Raw genomic sequence first — 14834 nt, 5'->3', positions numbered from 1 at the left:
TCTCAATGACCCTAACATATTTCCACTACCTATCGGTGGTTAGTTACAGGCCAAATGCAAACAAGTGCATTGCATTTCGTACATTTAATTTCCTTGAATCAAGTAAGAGGTGATTAGAAAAGTGCCAGTATTCTCATTTTACTTTCGTTTCGTATGTGATTCACAAGTGATAGTTTCATATGTGATTGCTAAAATGTTTTATTCTTTTCCTACATCTTAAATTAGACTCACAAAATAGTTGTCTTCTAACTCAGGTCACTTCACATGATATCAAAAGGTAACAAAATATAAACACAGCGAATATTTCTCAATCAAGGAAATTGTTCATCACTCTTTTTAGACACCACTTCCAAGCAAGCACCGATTGAAGCTGTTCAAAAGTCTGTTCAGTTGTTTGAAGAAAGGAGATACAGAGAGATGAGGAGGAAGAACATCATTGGCCAAGTTTGTGACACACCGAAATCTTATGATAATGTCATGCATGTAGGTTTAAGAAAAGTGACTTTCAAGTGGCAGAGAGGAAACAAAATTGGTACGTTCATTATACCTTCATTTATCAGGCTAAAATACCAAGCTTAGTATTTTTGAAGGAAATCTAAGACTATCTTTTGAGATCTTGGGTCTCTGCATAGATAGTATCAGCTATACTGAAATCAGAATGTTAAAATACAAAATAGTGTTGCAGCTAGGATTTCCTTTCTGTAGAACTTCAGTGAAGTTTTCACTGGTCAAATAACAACAAAGAAAGGAGGAGAAGGATTTGGTTAGGACAATTACTTAGGTATGATCCTGCGATTCCTGCATGTGTTTAACCCTATAAAATGTTTGATGAGTTCTGCTTTTGGAAGAACCAGAAATATTGAGTAGAAATGAGCACAAACTCTGGGATTTGTTTAATTCACCAATATTGTTGTTGTTTCCCCCATATGATCATTGTTTCCTCTCTGGTTTGGGATTTGTGGAAAAAATGCTCATATTTATGAGAAGTTTTCTTTCAGGTCAGCCTGTTAATGTAATGTTTTTACTTTCAATCAGCTTGAATTCAGGACTATGAATGTAGTATTAGGTGTTACAGGATAAAAGCTACTTGAAATTTTAAATGAAAATAAAGGTAAATAACATTGGCAAGCTCAGTTTTCAGTGATGTTTTCTTATTGCAGTTGATGTACATGTTGCTTATTGAATGTAGCGTCACTAATTTTTCTTACTTTCATTTCAATTCTGCAGGTGAAGGCCAGTATGGGAAGGTCTATACCTGTATCAGTGTCGACACTGGAGAGCTGATGGCTATGAAGGAAGTGAGTACTCTGTACACTACAATCACTGCTGCCCTTGTTTGTTTTTTCCAAACCAAGTGTGCATGACTTAGCGGGCATTAAGGATTCCTGACCACTCTTGTTAGCTAACTGGGAAAGGATGGGAAGACAAATTGCTTCTTCATGTAGCCACCTCTGCTATTATCACTTGTTCCTCCTTAAGTTGCTTAAGCTTTTTCTTTTCGGTTTGCAACTTTCAATTTAAATGTATGTAAAATAGATAATGGTTTTTTACTAATCTGATAGGGATGTTGTGAACTTAAGGAATGCTTGCTTCATATGTTAAGAGATCTTAAATTATTCGTGAAGACTGTACACAAACTTACATTTTACTTTGCAGTATTTCATCTCACATTTTATTCCTTTTTTCTTCATTCCTTAGAGCAAAAGATAGGAAGTGTCACATCAGATGTTTTTCAGCTTCTCCTGTAGTTTAAGTGAGCTAGGCTGAGTCACAAAACTGTTGACTAACCTGGTGGGTACAGAAAATTTGATTTTCAGGATAGAAGTAAGTAAAGCTGTGTAGGCGTAGAGATCCATTTTCCCTACAGCACCTTGTTTTTTAAAATATTTGTATTGTTTAGTTTTATTGCATTTCTACATCTTCAGACAACTGCGAGCATCAACTGTTCGCAACAGTTACCATGCCAGCCATTTGATGCTAGAGCAGTTACATTTTATGAGCCAGTTCTTCCACACACACAATATGTATGTGATCTCAAAGGTGTGGAAAAGCAAGACTGGGCTTGTGTTTAACTTCTTGTACCATACTCATTCACTGACTAACTAATACCAACATTGGAAATTTTGTTGGTGGTGTGGTTTTTTGTTTTTTTTTCTTTTTCTCCCGATGAAATAACATTTTCCACCCATCAGTAGCACTCTGTTTCTGGAATTCAAAGCTGCTTTCTAGATGCAGGTGCTTTTTACAGATTAGCCTGTGTGTGCTCTTTAACAGAAGTTCAGATAAGTTCAAAGGACCTTGTTTGACAGACACTTCACTAGTAGGCTAAATATACAGTATGCTGCCTTTTTCTATGGCATTTTTAACTTCCAGAATTATTTCACCAAGAAGCATTCGCCGCCTCCCCACCATGGACTTAAATGCAAATTGTTTGCAACTTCCAAATAAAAGGCTTTTCTGGATTTCCTTAAGAGTACCTTGGGAGAAGATTTTATTTACTTATTGTTGAACTGGTTAAAACCATTGCATTCCCCCGCCCCCTGAGATTTTTTTCAGACTTCACTGTCTTAACTACAGTGTCATTAAAATATCCACAAACTATAGTGGACAAGCTTTACTACAAATACATAGTATTGCAACTTTGAAGTGTTAGGAAATAAGTAAAATACTTTAATGTCATTTGTCACCTTTTTGTAATCTCCATGTATTTTATTATACCACTGTTTGAGTACAAACTGTATCCTGGAATTGTTATACAGAACAAAACAATCATAACATCCTAGCAACCAAAGGTAAAATACGTGCATTTATTTCTCTAGCAGTTGCCCTGTACTCAATTAATGAAGTTTCTGCGTTCTACCAGTATGGTAAAAGTAGCGTCTTCCATAACTTGCTGTGCCTTTTGCTATCTCTGTGTGAACAGAAGCTTTAAATCAGTTTTTCAGAAGACTTGATAATTTTTTCCTCCGTGGAAAAACCCTCACAGCATATTGTAGGAGAACTAATGAAAACCTGTTTCTTTCATCAAAACCTTTATGATGGTATTTGTTCCATGCCACACCTTTTCCTTGCAGCTGCCTCATTCTCAATGAAGAAACCCCTCAAAGAAATCCCTTAGAATCTCCGTTGATGAAGTACCTGGCAACTAGTCTTTCTTGAACGATAGCTCTCACTGATGTTACTTTCAGATTCTCTTGTACTGTGTCTTATCTACCACGGTTAAGCTAGAAGGCAAGCTCGGAAGAGATATATGTGTGCACACATGTGTGTATTTATACATTTAAGTAACAGCATTTTGCTCTTGAAGTTTATAAATCATCACATTTGTATGTAATTTTCCAAAAATAGTTTGGTGGTGTTCTTTGTTTAAGTTTGGGGATGGAAAGGTGCTATTTTGGGGCTTTTTGTGTGATGATGCTGTTTAAACAACAACAAAAAAAAAAAAAGCTTTTTAGCTGTTTTCTGGGTTTGGGTTTAGGATGGGTTGTTTGGTTTTTGTTGGGGTTTTTTTTGTTCCTTAGTAATTCGAAATAGTGGCAAAATAATGAAAAATTTTTCTTGCAGATAAGATTTCAACCTAATGATCACAAAACCATCAAAGAAACAGCCGATGAACTGAAGATTTTTGAAGGCATCAAACACCCTAATCTTGTTCGTTATTTTGGTGTGGAGCTCCATAGGGTAAGAAAACATAAATTATTGAGGCTTTTTTATAGAGCAGAGAGGAAATTTTAAGAAGCTTTGGATCATGGAGGTTTTACTTGGGAACATTCTAGTTTAGCTTAATTGTCTGGATATCTCTGTGAATTGCACTGTGTCTTTATTCCTCTGAATGTTGAGGTCTCTGAAACATAGTTTGGAGAAATTTTTTGGAACTGGTACATAAACAGAGAAGGTTCAAAATACGTGAATAGAGCGAGTAATGCTGGAGCTATTCTATGCTGCTACTCCGTTTAACTGCTCTAAAAGCAAGCTATATCATATACAGTATGGTAACTTTTGCACATAGATAAAGACTAGACAGCCTAAAACCCTTCACTGTTAGCAGCAAAGGTTGTACCAGTATCTTGTTGATTCCTGGAAAAAATTTGTGCTGGTGTTTAAATCTTGATGCCAGACAAGTATCTTAAGGAAGCAGATCTTTTGGAATTTAGCTAGCATCTCTTCAGAAGGAAAAGTGAGTGTTCTTGCTTGAGCAGCAGAACTAATGAAGCCTGGTTTTCTTACGGAGTTGGTTTCCAGAGTTGCATGCTGAGAGACCCTACTTTTTATTACTCTCTGCTTCCCACGTGCCCTTTCTGCCTCCCCTTGTGAGTCTCAGGTCCTTCCTGTCTCTCTGCCTGGTGAGGTGGGCAGGGAACAGGACGCCTGGTGTCTGGCTGGAAAGCGGGGTGTGGTTTTGACTGATTTGCTCAATGTGAACGGGTTGATTTGCTGACCTGTTGCGGGTTTAGAAGGGGACAAAGGCTGCTTTCTGTCTGCATTTCTTTACTTGGGGACAGAACTTTGGGTGTCTGTGGCACTGGGTCATTGGTTTCTCAGGCTGGTTCTAAGAGCTTAGTGTCTTTGCCATCTTTTTGTATGAATTAAGTCTGGCTGAAATTGGCTGGGCTTGGAGACAGAGAAAGGGAACAAGAACCTGAGTTTTCCTTGAAGTGAGTTAGAGTTGGCATGCTTGTTCAAGCCACAGACAACAACAAAAAACCTGCCCTCCCCAAGCAATCAACACATGATATTGCAGGAACTGGGAGGGGGGGGGGGGGGGGCGGAAATCAGGCTCAAAACATCATTTTACCTTTTTTCTAAATACGCAAAGGATCTTTTTGTATTTCTGCACAATATACCTACAAGATTTCCAGAGTGCTCTTTGGTTGATGCCAAAGTAACATATTTTATACCACCAAATAGTATCAGTTACATACAAATGATGCAGATAGACATGTAGCAGAGATTTTCCATAGCTGTGCAATAGAATATATTAGGTTGAAGCATGCCCAAGAGAATAGAGTTCTGAGGAGATGATTTATTACATATTCCATGGTAAGAGGTACTTCCATTAAAACATTACATGGTACTTCCACTACTCTTTTCACAAACAATGATGGATGGAAGGAAAACTTGATCCTTATTCAGTGGTTAAAAAAAAAATTAAAACCAATGAAATCCGGTTTGGTTCCCACAACAGGAAGAAATGTACATCTTCATGGAGTACTGTGATGAGGGCACTCTGGAGGAGGTATCAAAACTGGGCCTTCAGGAGCATGTCATTAGGCTCTACACAAAGCAAATCACGATTGCTATCAATGTACTACATGAACATGGTATTGTTCATCGAGACATTAAAGGTAATGTTAACCAAAAAAGGTAATGTTGTTGTTTCAGTGTTGTAGATGAGGGTGGGGGGGAGTGATGGGGGACATACTTGCAGATTTAGCGCACATTATCTATATAACCATTAAGTGTATAAAGCCTTCCACTCATTTTTCAGTTTTCAATTTACAAGTTATTGGCTAGTTACGTGCTCCTTTTTAAGTGTAGAACATGAAACATGTTCACAGTTGGCATTGCAAACTCATAAATTCTGCCCATGATTTATATAGTTTCTGTAGAGGTTGTTAAGATTGTTGGGGATTCATCCAAAATCAAATTTTGGTCCTTATATTTCTAGTACTAATATACTGATTTATGTAATGCTGTAATTTCTTCTCCTCTGTGGAAGAAGCAGTGGTGTTTCTGGGAGCTGACAAGCAGTGTACAGTGCTAGAGTTGTTCATCAGAACTTTTCCTTGTGATTTCCATTTTTCAGAAGAGTTTTAGGATTTTGGACAAATGGTTGATTAAACATAGTCATAAAAGCCTTGTTAAAAGAAGTTAAAGGGATATGGCAAAATTACTTACCTAGTAGGTTTTTTGCCATATGTTTATCTACTCATGCCTGGCGCTCAGCTTTTGCTTACAAAATGAGCAGACTGGAACTACAGTAACGGAAGGGGGGTTGGCTTTCACATTTGCTTAAGGCACCCAGCGTCAGTCCACATTTCACATTCATTTTTCTTTTCCTGCGCCTTCCAAGAACATCCTCCATTTCTAGTTCTCTTGTTTTTGTTAGTCTGGCATATTTTGCTCACCTGTGGCAGAAACTGAACAGAAGGCAGGGGAAACAATGCACACAACGTGCCCTGCGAATGCTCTTTTTATGACAAGGCAGTGCAACCCAACGATGCTGGGTTTCTATGTCCCTCTTGCTCACAGGGTTTTGAATCACCGCAGCAGTGTAGGAGGTTCCCAGTTGCTCTTGGTCCTTTGGCCTCGTGCTTCTCATTTGGGAAAAGAACTATCTACGATCCAGAGGCCTCCCACCCAGGTAGGCCACTCTTGAGTCAGTTTTGGCTTTTTTTCCTAGAAAACACTTTCCCTCACTCCCATTCCCCAGCAATCTTGCCTTTTCTGGTTCTCCTTCCTGACCAAAAGTTTCTCTCCAGTTGTGGATTTCCCTCCATGCTTTTCACAGTGCCCTCCTTGCCCTTTACTTGATCATTCCACATCCAGGTTCTGCTTAGCGGGATTACGCTCTCGTGGAAGCTCGTTGTGATCAAAATCCAAGGCTGGCTGACAGGGATTTCTTTTTTTTTTTCTTTCTGACAGCTGCTCTGTCATTGCTGATTTCTGGATATGTTTCCAAATAGGTCTTCCTCTCATCAGGGAAATGCAGTGAAGTCAGAAGAGCTGTTTAACAGAACTGTAATGCTATGTTATCTGAGGGCATTTCTGTTGCAACAGGTTCCTCATACCAAAGGTTGGGATGTTCCTTGAGAATAACAGCAGCTGTAAACAGAGGGTCACTGCAGACACATCTGTGTATAGACTTTCCTGACACTTAATGACAGAATGTGAAGACAGACCACAGCGGGTATTTTTATAAAGGATGCCTGATGTTACATTGGAAATCTCTTGCTCTCTGTCTCCTTCTGTGCTAACACTGCATCCCCAAGTTTTCAGGCTAACAGCGGTAAAGAACAGTGGTTTTACTTTTAGCTCTCACGTAGTTAGGTACCCTTATTTTTCTGATAGGGAGAATGATAATACGTCATTCAGGCTGTTAAAACTGCTTTCCTATGGAAATCTTGCTGTCAGATCACACTAGATCTCTCATGGCCAGTTTGCTAAACGTCTCTGTGGATATGTTTCTTTCAGCAGCAGATAAGCAATTCTTAGAGTAATTGTTTGTATGTGTCCCGCAGGTGGTGTCTGCAAGTACCTTGTGCTCAAAAATTGAGTCTTTTGGTTGGTAGTGTCCACTTGTGCCACCGTTGTCTTTCAGCTGCTATTATGGCATCCAGTTCTATGAGCGTAAAAGGTGAAGCGAGACACAGCTGCCTTGAATCCTTTTTCAGCCCTTGGTTGTGAGAGCAAACTGAGGGTGGTGTTGGCTGGTTGTTACGCTTGGCTGCACTGGTTTTTATTAGTCTGCATCCATGTGTAAAGTAGTTGGTGCTAGTATGTAGCAGGTGTTGAAGTCTTTTGGGATACTTTTTTAATCTTTATTCTGGGTACTGGATTTTAACCCCTGTGGGTAAGCCCAGATTCCTCAACTATAATTACTTCACTTTTTGCAAGGAAGCTGTTCTGCTCAATGATAGAGAATGATGGAATATTTAATGCTGAAGGGAACCTCTGGACATCTCTGGTTGAGCCCTCTGTTCAAAACGGCCAGCCTCGATATCAGATCCAATGTCACATTAGATCAGATTGCTCAGGACCTTGTTTAGTTGAGATATGAGTATCTCCAGGGATGGAGATTCCCTTTTCTCTGGGCCCTGTCCCAATGACTGACCTGTCCCCATTGTGAAAAACTTTTTTCCTGATACCTCCCTGGAATTTGCAGAGGTTGCTATTTGTGTCCATTGCCCCATATCCTTTCAGAGGGTGCCTTTGAGGAGAAACTCTGTTTCCATCTTCTTGATATCCTCCCGTTACACAGCTGAAAACAGCAATAAATTCACACACACACACTCCCCCAGTCTTCCCTTCTTCAAGCTAAACAAACCCATCTCTCAGCCTCTCCTTGTACGTCGTGTGCGCCAGCCCTCTGACCATCTTGATGCCCCTCTGCTGGGTTTGCTCCAGTATGTCAGTGTCTGTCTTGTACTGGGGAGCCCAAAAACAAGGCACAGCACTTGTGGTCTCGCAAGTGCTGAATTGAGAGGAATTAATCACTAAGGTCATGCCTGCTGCTTTCTGTCTGGGAGAGAAGGGCATATTCCTGAAGAGTGCTTGGATTGCATTTTCAGAACGAGTACAGAAAATGAAGGGGTTGTATCTGAAGCTTCAGTAAATCAGAAACCTGTGAATGAGACGCTCCAGGCCAGGAAGTCTTCATCAAAGTCTTATTGTGTTATTGTCCTCTTGTTAACTTTGTCGTTAGCTCAAAATTTCTGCCATTCCTGCCTTCATGTCTTCATGATGAGCAGAAGGGAAGGAAGGTCATCCAACAAGAGATGGAAGGCTGTTCAACAGGAGACTATGGGCACGTGTCATGCTTTCTAAGAGACGGAGTAAAAGAGGATGGTAAAGCTGATTTTCTCATCAAAGGGTAGCATTTGGCCTGCTGCTTTCTTCAATGAATTTGGCTGCTGCACTGCTTAAGTACTGGCTGAGGAATGTCTATGAGCTGCCCCTCTTTGTGGAATTATGCCACAGTCTTTAGTGGGGCTTTTGGTACTGCTCCTCAGACTCACAGTATTTACACCAGCACCTTGGGAATATCACACTAGTCCAGTTTTCACTGGGCTTAATATGGGGCTGACTTGGCACAGAGATACAGGGCGTGAAACTTCAGTTTAAATGCTTTGGGTCATAGCTATTGCTTTCTCTAGCAAGGGTACAGCTTTTGACATTTGCTCTTTGTTTGCAGTTTGCCCAGAAGGTCTTGTGGTATAAATGGCAGTAGGGTTGCGCAGAACTGGGCCACCTCTTGCCTCTGCCAAGCACGTCCAATGAAGATGCTTTTGATAGCCTACGTGTAGGAGGAAAGGAGGAACAGATGGGTGTGCCGTGCCTTTTTCCTGTTTTAGCCGTGGTCTCCAGTTTTATTTTGCTTGTTAGCCATGCAGATATGGTAGGAATTTTGTTACATTCCCAGTCACGTTAACTGTCAAAGGTAAAAAGGATCAGTCATCCTCAAAGTACTGCCCTTGTGTCTCCTGTTCTCTTACCCAGGTCCTGCTGCATTCTGTGCAGGCTTCATCTAACAAGACGACCCTTTTTAAAGACTCCTTATAGAGCTCAGTCTTGTTCTCCGAAACAGAGACTTCCACAGTAACATTTGTGCTAAAATGTCATTACTTTTTTAAAGGGACAAACTTTGGTTTGAAAGGCCTTGTAAGTAGGTTCTGAAGTGTATTAAACCAAACTATCACAATAGCTTTAGATTCAGTCAGGAGAGAGATCGTTGCACTTCAGCTCTGCCAGTTTCCACCCACTGCAGCAGTCAGAAACCGCTTTGTAGCCTTCCATGAAATTTGCATGTTGCTTTCTTGAGGAATGGGAACATAGGTCTCCAAAACATCCTTGTAGAAGGGTTTGCTAGTGATGGCCTTTTTTCCTAAGCTCTTTGTGTGGGCTAAGTGCATCTGCTTTCTGTATGGCAAGTAATTGCTTGCAAATCATTAGAAAAAGAGAAGCTGTGGGCAGTAGTTCAAAGGAAAAAGTTGCTGATAGGGTAACTGTCACTCTTCTAATGCATTGCCCATGTTTAGTGTCCCATCGAGCTGCCGCCTTATACTGCTTTGGTGTGTTTCTGGATTCTCTTTCATTCAGGGAGCTGAGGGATGGTCTGCCCAGCTCCACTGCATGTGCCTGTGACTGCAGGGTGACTCCGGACACCTATGTCCCTCTGATGGCAAACTGCAGAACTGAGTATGCGCAGGCACCGGAATGCCAGGAGTAGAAAACTTATGGACACAATGTGCGGAAGAGTTGTATTCACTGAAAGTTAATTCTTCTTTTAGAACTTGTAAAAGGCTTACAGTAATTAAAAGTTGGAATTTATTTCCGTTAAAGATTTCTCTCCCCCTTTTATAGTGCAGTTCTGTGCAACACGTCTTGGGCTAAATAACTCTTGCTGTAGTTATCAAGCGTTCTCATAGTAGTTAGAGAAGCCCTTTGAGAAATGGGCAGGGTTTTGGCATCATTGACCTGCACTGCCTTTTTTTCACTTGAGCTTTTTGAGGGTTTTCCACGAACATCTTGGGGATGCCCAGCCAAGCTAACTGGAAAAAGTCATTAACTAAGAGAACATAACAAAAAGGAGGAGCAGCCAAGGATCCCTGCACTGACCTATGTTCAAGGTGGAAAAAAAGTGAGAAACTTGAGGGTTGTATTCAGATGAGCCATTTTTTAAAGAATCTTGTGTGACATGGGAAAAGGCTGTGTGTAACGAAGCCTCCAACATTTGCCTACTCCTAGAGTAGGCAGGCATTTTTGTTCCGTTCATCTTTCCTCCCGAGAGATCACAGCTCAAGCTGTATTTCTGCCAGGTGACTCCTAGCAACCTACTTGTGGGTTTTGTTGTGATACTTGCAGAGTCCAGGGTTTGGCCTGACACGTATAGTGAGCTCCTTCTGCTCTGCCTGTTTTCTGTTGGCTGTCAACATGCGTTTTGGCAGGATGCTGAATGAAAGAAACCCACTGGTTATCAAAACCATGTGGCTCATTTTGCAGTCTTGTATAGAGCAAGTGACTTGAAGGCAACTGCACGTTCCGCTTGGAGATTTTCAACTAGGCTAGGGAAATTTTTTCTAGCGTAAGCTGGCAGCGTAGCCAGCTAGTGTAACAGCAGCCCTCCTCCAGAAATCCTTCTGGAAGTAGAGCACAATAGGAGTGGGCATTTGGTAAGTACATGTAATAAAAAGCTATAAGCTCCATTTTGCAAGTCTGCTGTGATGACACTGCTGTATGATATCGTCTGTTTTGACTCAGCAGAAATGAAAAGATGGCTAGGGGGAGGTGTGCAGCAATGGCCTCTGCCAGGAAGCTCCTTAAGGACAGGTGTTCTTTCACAGTGCAACGCTCACAAAGACAAGCATTGGAATTCATAAATTCCTGGAGGAGTGTTTTCATAACGAGGGTGTATGGAAAGCTGAGGAGTTTGCCTGCCATACTGCTTTGTGTTTTGAACACTTCTTGTTGTCAGCTTCTAGTAGACTCAGCGTTAACACAAACCCACCAAAAACCCCACTGGCTAATGATAGCGTACCCTTTGGGGAACATCGCTAATGCTATCGTACTCCACGCTTAATCCACAGGTAAAGATCTAAGTGCCAATTCAGCTATTATCTACTGTGTAACTTCCCAGAGTGTATCGAGAAGCCCTCATTCCTCAATTCAGCACTAGTTTAACAAGTGTTACTGTTTTTCGTTGTGTTTCCTAGGAGCCAACATCTTTCTTACCTCATCTGGACTGATTAAACTAGGAGACTTTGGCTGCTCAGTGAAACTGAAGAACAACACCCAGACAATGCCTGGAGAAGTGAACAGTACTTTGGGGACTGCAGGTGAGGAAGCGTGTGCTAGGCAGGTACTTGTCTGGTTACCATAAAAGAAGATACCTCTGCCGAAAGTCCGGGCTGGAGTAAAATGATATATTTCAGGGAAACTTGCTTTTACCTTAGCTAGTTAGATGTGCTTTACATCCAGAAGCCAAAACAATCAGTGAATGATGTAACTGGGAAGATAAAATTGTACTTGTCTGGTAACTATAAAGATAATAGAGCTTGTGTTTTCTGGGCTTGTATCCTTCTCTGGAGCCTTACTGAAACAGTACTGTTCTTACTGAACAGCTGCTTAATCTGTGTTTCAAAAATGAAAATAACTGAAAGCATGTACTGTACCGGCATTTTCACTATCGCTTTTCAAACTGTAAGACAGTTATACTGCAAACGTGTCAAAAACCAAGAAGCCAGCACAGGGCAAAACTTTGCAAGAAAAGCTGAGTGGCAGTTCATTACAGGTGTATTGAAAAGCATTTGGTTTGCCCAGTTAATCACTTAATGTATACTGTTCCTTCTGCTGTATGAACTGATGACGTCCTATGTGTTGTTTCAAAGCGTACATGGCTCCAGAAGTAATTACTAGAGCTAAAGGAGAAGGGCACGGACGTGCAGCAGACATCTGGAGCCTGGGCTGTGTTGTTATAGAGATGGTCACCGGCAAGGTAGGGATGTTTCATGTACTGAATGAGTGCAGACTGTTCTTAGCAGTTTCTCTGCAAATTCTGGTCCCACTCCCACCAATTTGTCACACTTAAGTCTGCAATTACAGGGGTGGTTTTTAATTTCCTGGGGTACACAAATACATGCTGTTGGATAGCAAGTTACTGGCCAACCCTTGTGCTTAGCAGTTCTGTTACCTGTTGCAGAGGCCTTGGCATGAATATGAGCACAACTTCCAGATCATGTATAAAGTGGGGATGGGTCATAAGCCTCCTATTCCTGACAAAGTGAGCCCAGAAGGGAAAGACTTCCTTTGCCACTGCCTGGAGAGTGACCCAAAGATGAGGTGGACGGCCAGCCAGCTCCTCGATCATCCTTTTGTCAAGGTTTGTCTCATGGCTTTGGCTACAAAGACTGTAGATGGGAATCGGAAGCAGCTTTTAGGTGGCTTCATCATTTGCAGCTGTGTCGCAGGGCTGTGCATCGCGGTGGGAGGCTGCTATCAAGTTGATGCTGTCCAGAAAACAAGGTTTGGCAACTTTTCAGGAGCAGATGTGATGTTGCCAGCAAACATTTTGCTAAAAGAACCTGGTGTGCCCCGTGCAGTAAACTTTCACTGCTGTTTCGAGATGCATTATCTTTATATTAAAAAGACTTGGCAAACTTCAACTCAGTGGTAGTTAATTGGATCTGGAGGGCTATGTGCCTAAAGCTTTAGCGAGTGCATATGCACAGGCTTCTGTAATCTAGAGCTAAGGGTCCCCTCCATAAAAACTGAAACAAGCACATGCTTGAGAACGCTACCATCCTTCACTGCAAGGGTCTGCTTTTCTTTGAAGTTCATACTTAACGTTAAGTTCACATTGAATGTTTATCATCTGGCAGTTGGCGTAACAAGCTGCAGTTCCTAAGTGAACTTTGGTTCAAGTCTTCGCTTAGGAACAGGCAAATAGTCGCAGCTACAAATTTAGGTGTGTTAGTAACTTCTTTTTTGAGGAAATAGGAGCACAGTAGGTTATTGAATTCTGTCCCATTTTCCAGCATGAAGTTGTTCAATTTGGTATTCCGGTTCAGTAACAGCGGGTTTGGGACCATCACACCCATCCCTCTCATCAGCGCAGCCGTAGCCAAATCCCGTCCATCGCAGAGGCAGAACGCTGCTTCAGGCACGCAAGAGCTGCGTGGTGACAGTGGAAGCATCCGTAGTCATATATAAGTAGCTGTAATTCATTATCTGTGTAAGAAGGGAGAAAGAAGAAAGCTTCCAAGATGTTCAGCGAAGGTGCTAAAGAAATGGATCTGCTGTCATCTTCTTGCTGCAACGGGGAGACAACTGAATTAATTGCCTTTGTCCTCTTCACAGGTTTGCACAGACGAAGAATGAAGTTATTCAATCTCTGGCCTTTTTTATTCTGGCAAGATATCTTTTAATCACTACTGTATGTAATATTTACATAAAGACTGTGCTGAGAAACAGTATAAAAGTTGACCTTACGAAGACTGCACAAGTGACGAGCGTCACTTTCTCTGCTGCTCCTGTATGTTTTACTTGGCACATGTTGCTCACGTGACAGTGTCCGCAAGGTGGAAGAAGCTGCATGTTTCAGTGAAAGTGCCATTACTACTGTATATGGACCATACCTTTTTTTGTTCTTTCTCCTGTTTCTCATTTGATTGAGAACTGTAATGTTAATATGTAGTATTTTTGAACTCTTTAGGTTCAGAAAAATGCTGTAGTGTTATCAGGCGTTATGGACCTTGTTTTTTAATCTGTTTGTTGAGTGCACTGACTGTGAACTTTTACTGGTTTTTGTTTATTTGTTTTTTGGCAAGCTTCAGATTTGTTATGCACAAGGCTGATTAATGAAATTTTAAAAAAAGGTTTTTCTCAATAAATGGTTTATTTTAGGAGTTGTTGGTGAAGGGTTTTTCTTCTGAAAAGAAATATGTGGGGTCGTGTCACATTTTAAACTTTTTTCAATGCTTGTTTAAGACTGCTAAGCTAACCTGACTGGAATAAGCTTCTCTTACATTGCAGTAGTCAATGTTTTGTCAAGTTCAAGATGTGTAAGAAGCATCTTACACTGCACAAGTGATTGATAATTAATAGAATTGAGGTCCCCCCTTCATCCTCTCCCGAAGAAATAAGGTGATGTGCAGTTCCTGACACTCCCTATTACATCTCAGGGATAGAGTCATGGTCTGAAACAACTTTATTCTTGAATGCGAGTACCGCAAACAGGGAATGGTCTGCATGGCATTTCCGTGGCCAAGAGGGGAATCCATTAAGATTATTCTTGTGATCTGTTTGGCGAAAACAAGAACTTCATGTTAAGAGCATTTTAAAACTAATCTCTGATCCTGGACTTTGATTTTCCCCCCACCCCCCAATTGTCATCAGTCTCGGAAAATGGAGAGAAGTCAGAAGCGGTTAGCAATTAGAAGACACAGTCTGCAACACTCCATCTAATTAGATGATTTTGTTTGGCTTGCTATTACAAACAAACAGATGACTGACTGACTTAAAACTGTTACTTGTAAGCGTATGTAAGCTGTTAAATATTCCTGTTACAGCTTTAGAGACCTTAAAATGGGTAACTTAGCAGAGAACTTGCTTTTAAT

The 14834-nt window shown here is 41.1% G+C and overlaps 1 protein-coding gene across 9 annotated transcripts in view; it reads left to right on the top strand.

Moving 5' to 3' along the window:
• Positions 1-14123, top strand: part of MAP3K4 (mitogen-activated protein kinase kinase kinase 4) — a 78005-nt gene extending 63882 nt beyond the window's left edge. For 7 of the 9 annotated variants that reach the window (XM_087775926.1, XM_087775925.1, XM_087775921.1 and 4 more), the window contains 8 exons: positions 341-532; positions 1228-1298; positions 3565-3681; positions 5186-5345; positions 11433-11555; positions 12108-12214; positions 12419-12598; positions 13576-14123. In XM_087775926.1, coding sequence (XP_087632052.1) covers positions 341-532; positions 1228-1298; positions 3565-3681; positions 5186-5345; positions 11433-11555; positions 12108-12214; positions 12419-12598; positions 13576-13596 — 971 coding nt within the window. In that variant the 3' untranslated portion in view covers positions 13597-14123. Of the gene's footprint in view, positions 1-340; positions 533-1227; positions 1299-3564; positions 3682-5185; positions 5346-6252; positions 6365-11432; positions 11556-12107; positions 12215-12418; positions 12599-13575 lie in introns of those variants that run through there. The other 2 variants (XR_015708468.1, XR_015708469.1) reach the window with 2 other exon arrangements.
• Positions 14124-14834: the final 711 nt, after the last annotated feature.

This window comes from Nipponia nippon, unplaced genomic scaffold (assembly GCF_047370975.1).
Source record: "Nipponia nippon isolate SJK-2023a ecotype South Korea unplaced genomic scaffold, ASM4737097v1 scaffold_4, whole genome shotgun sequence".
In the NCBI taxonomy this organism is placed as follows: Eukaryota; Metazoa; Chordata; class Aves; order Pelecaniformes; family Threskiornithidae; genus Nipponia; species Nipponia nippon.
The sequence above is the reverse complement of the archived record's forward strand: the minus strand, read 5'-3'. Positions and strand labels throughout refer to the sequence as shown.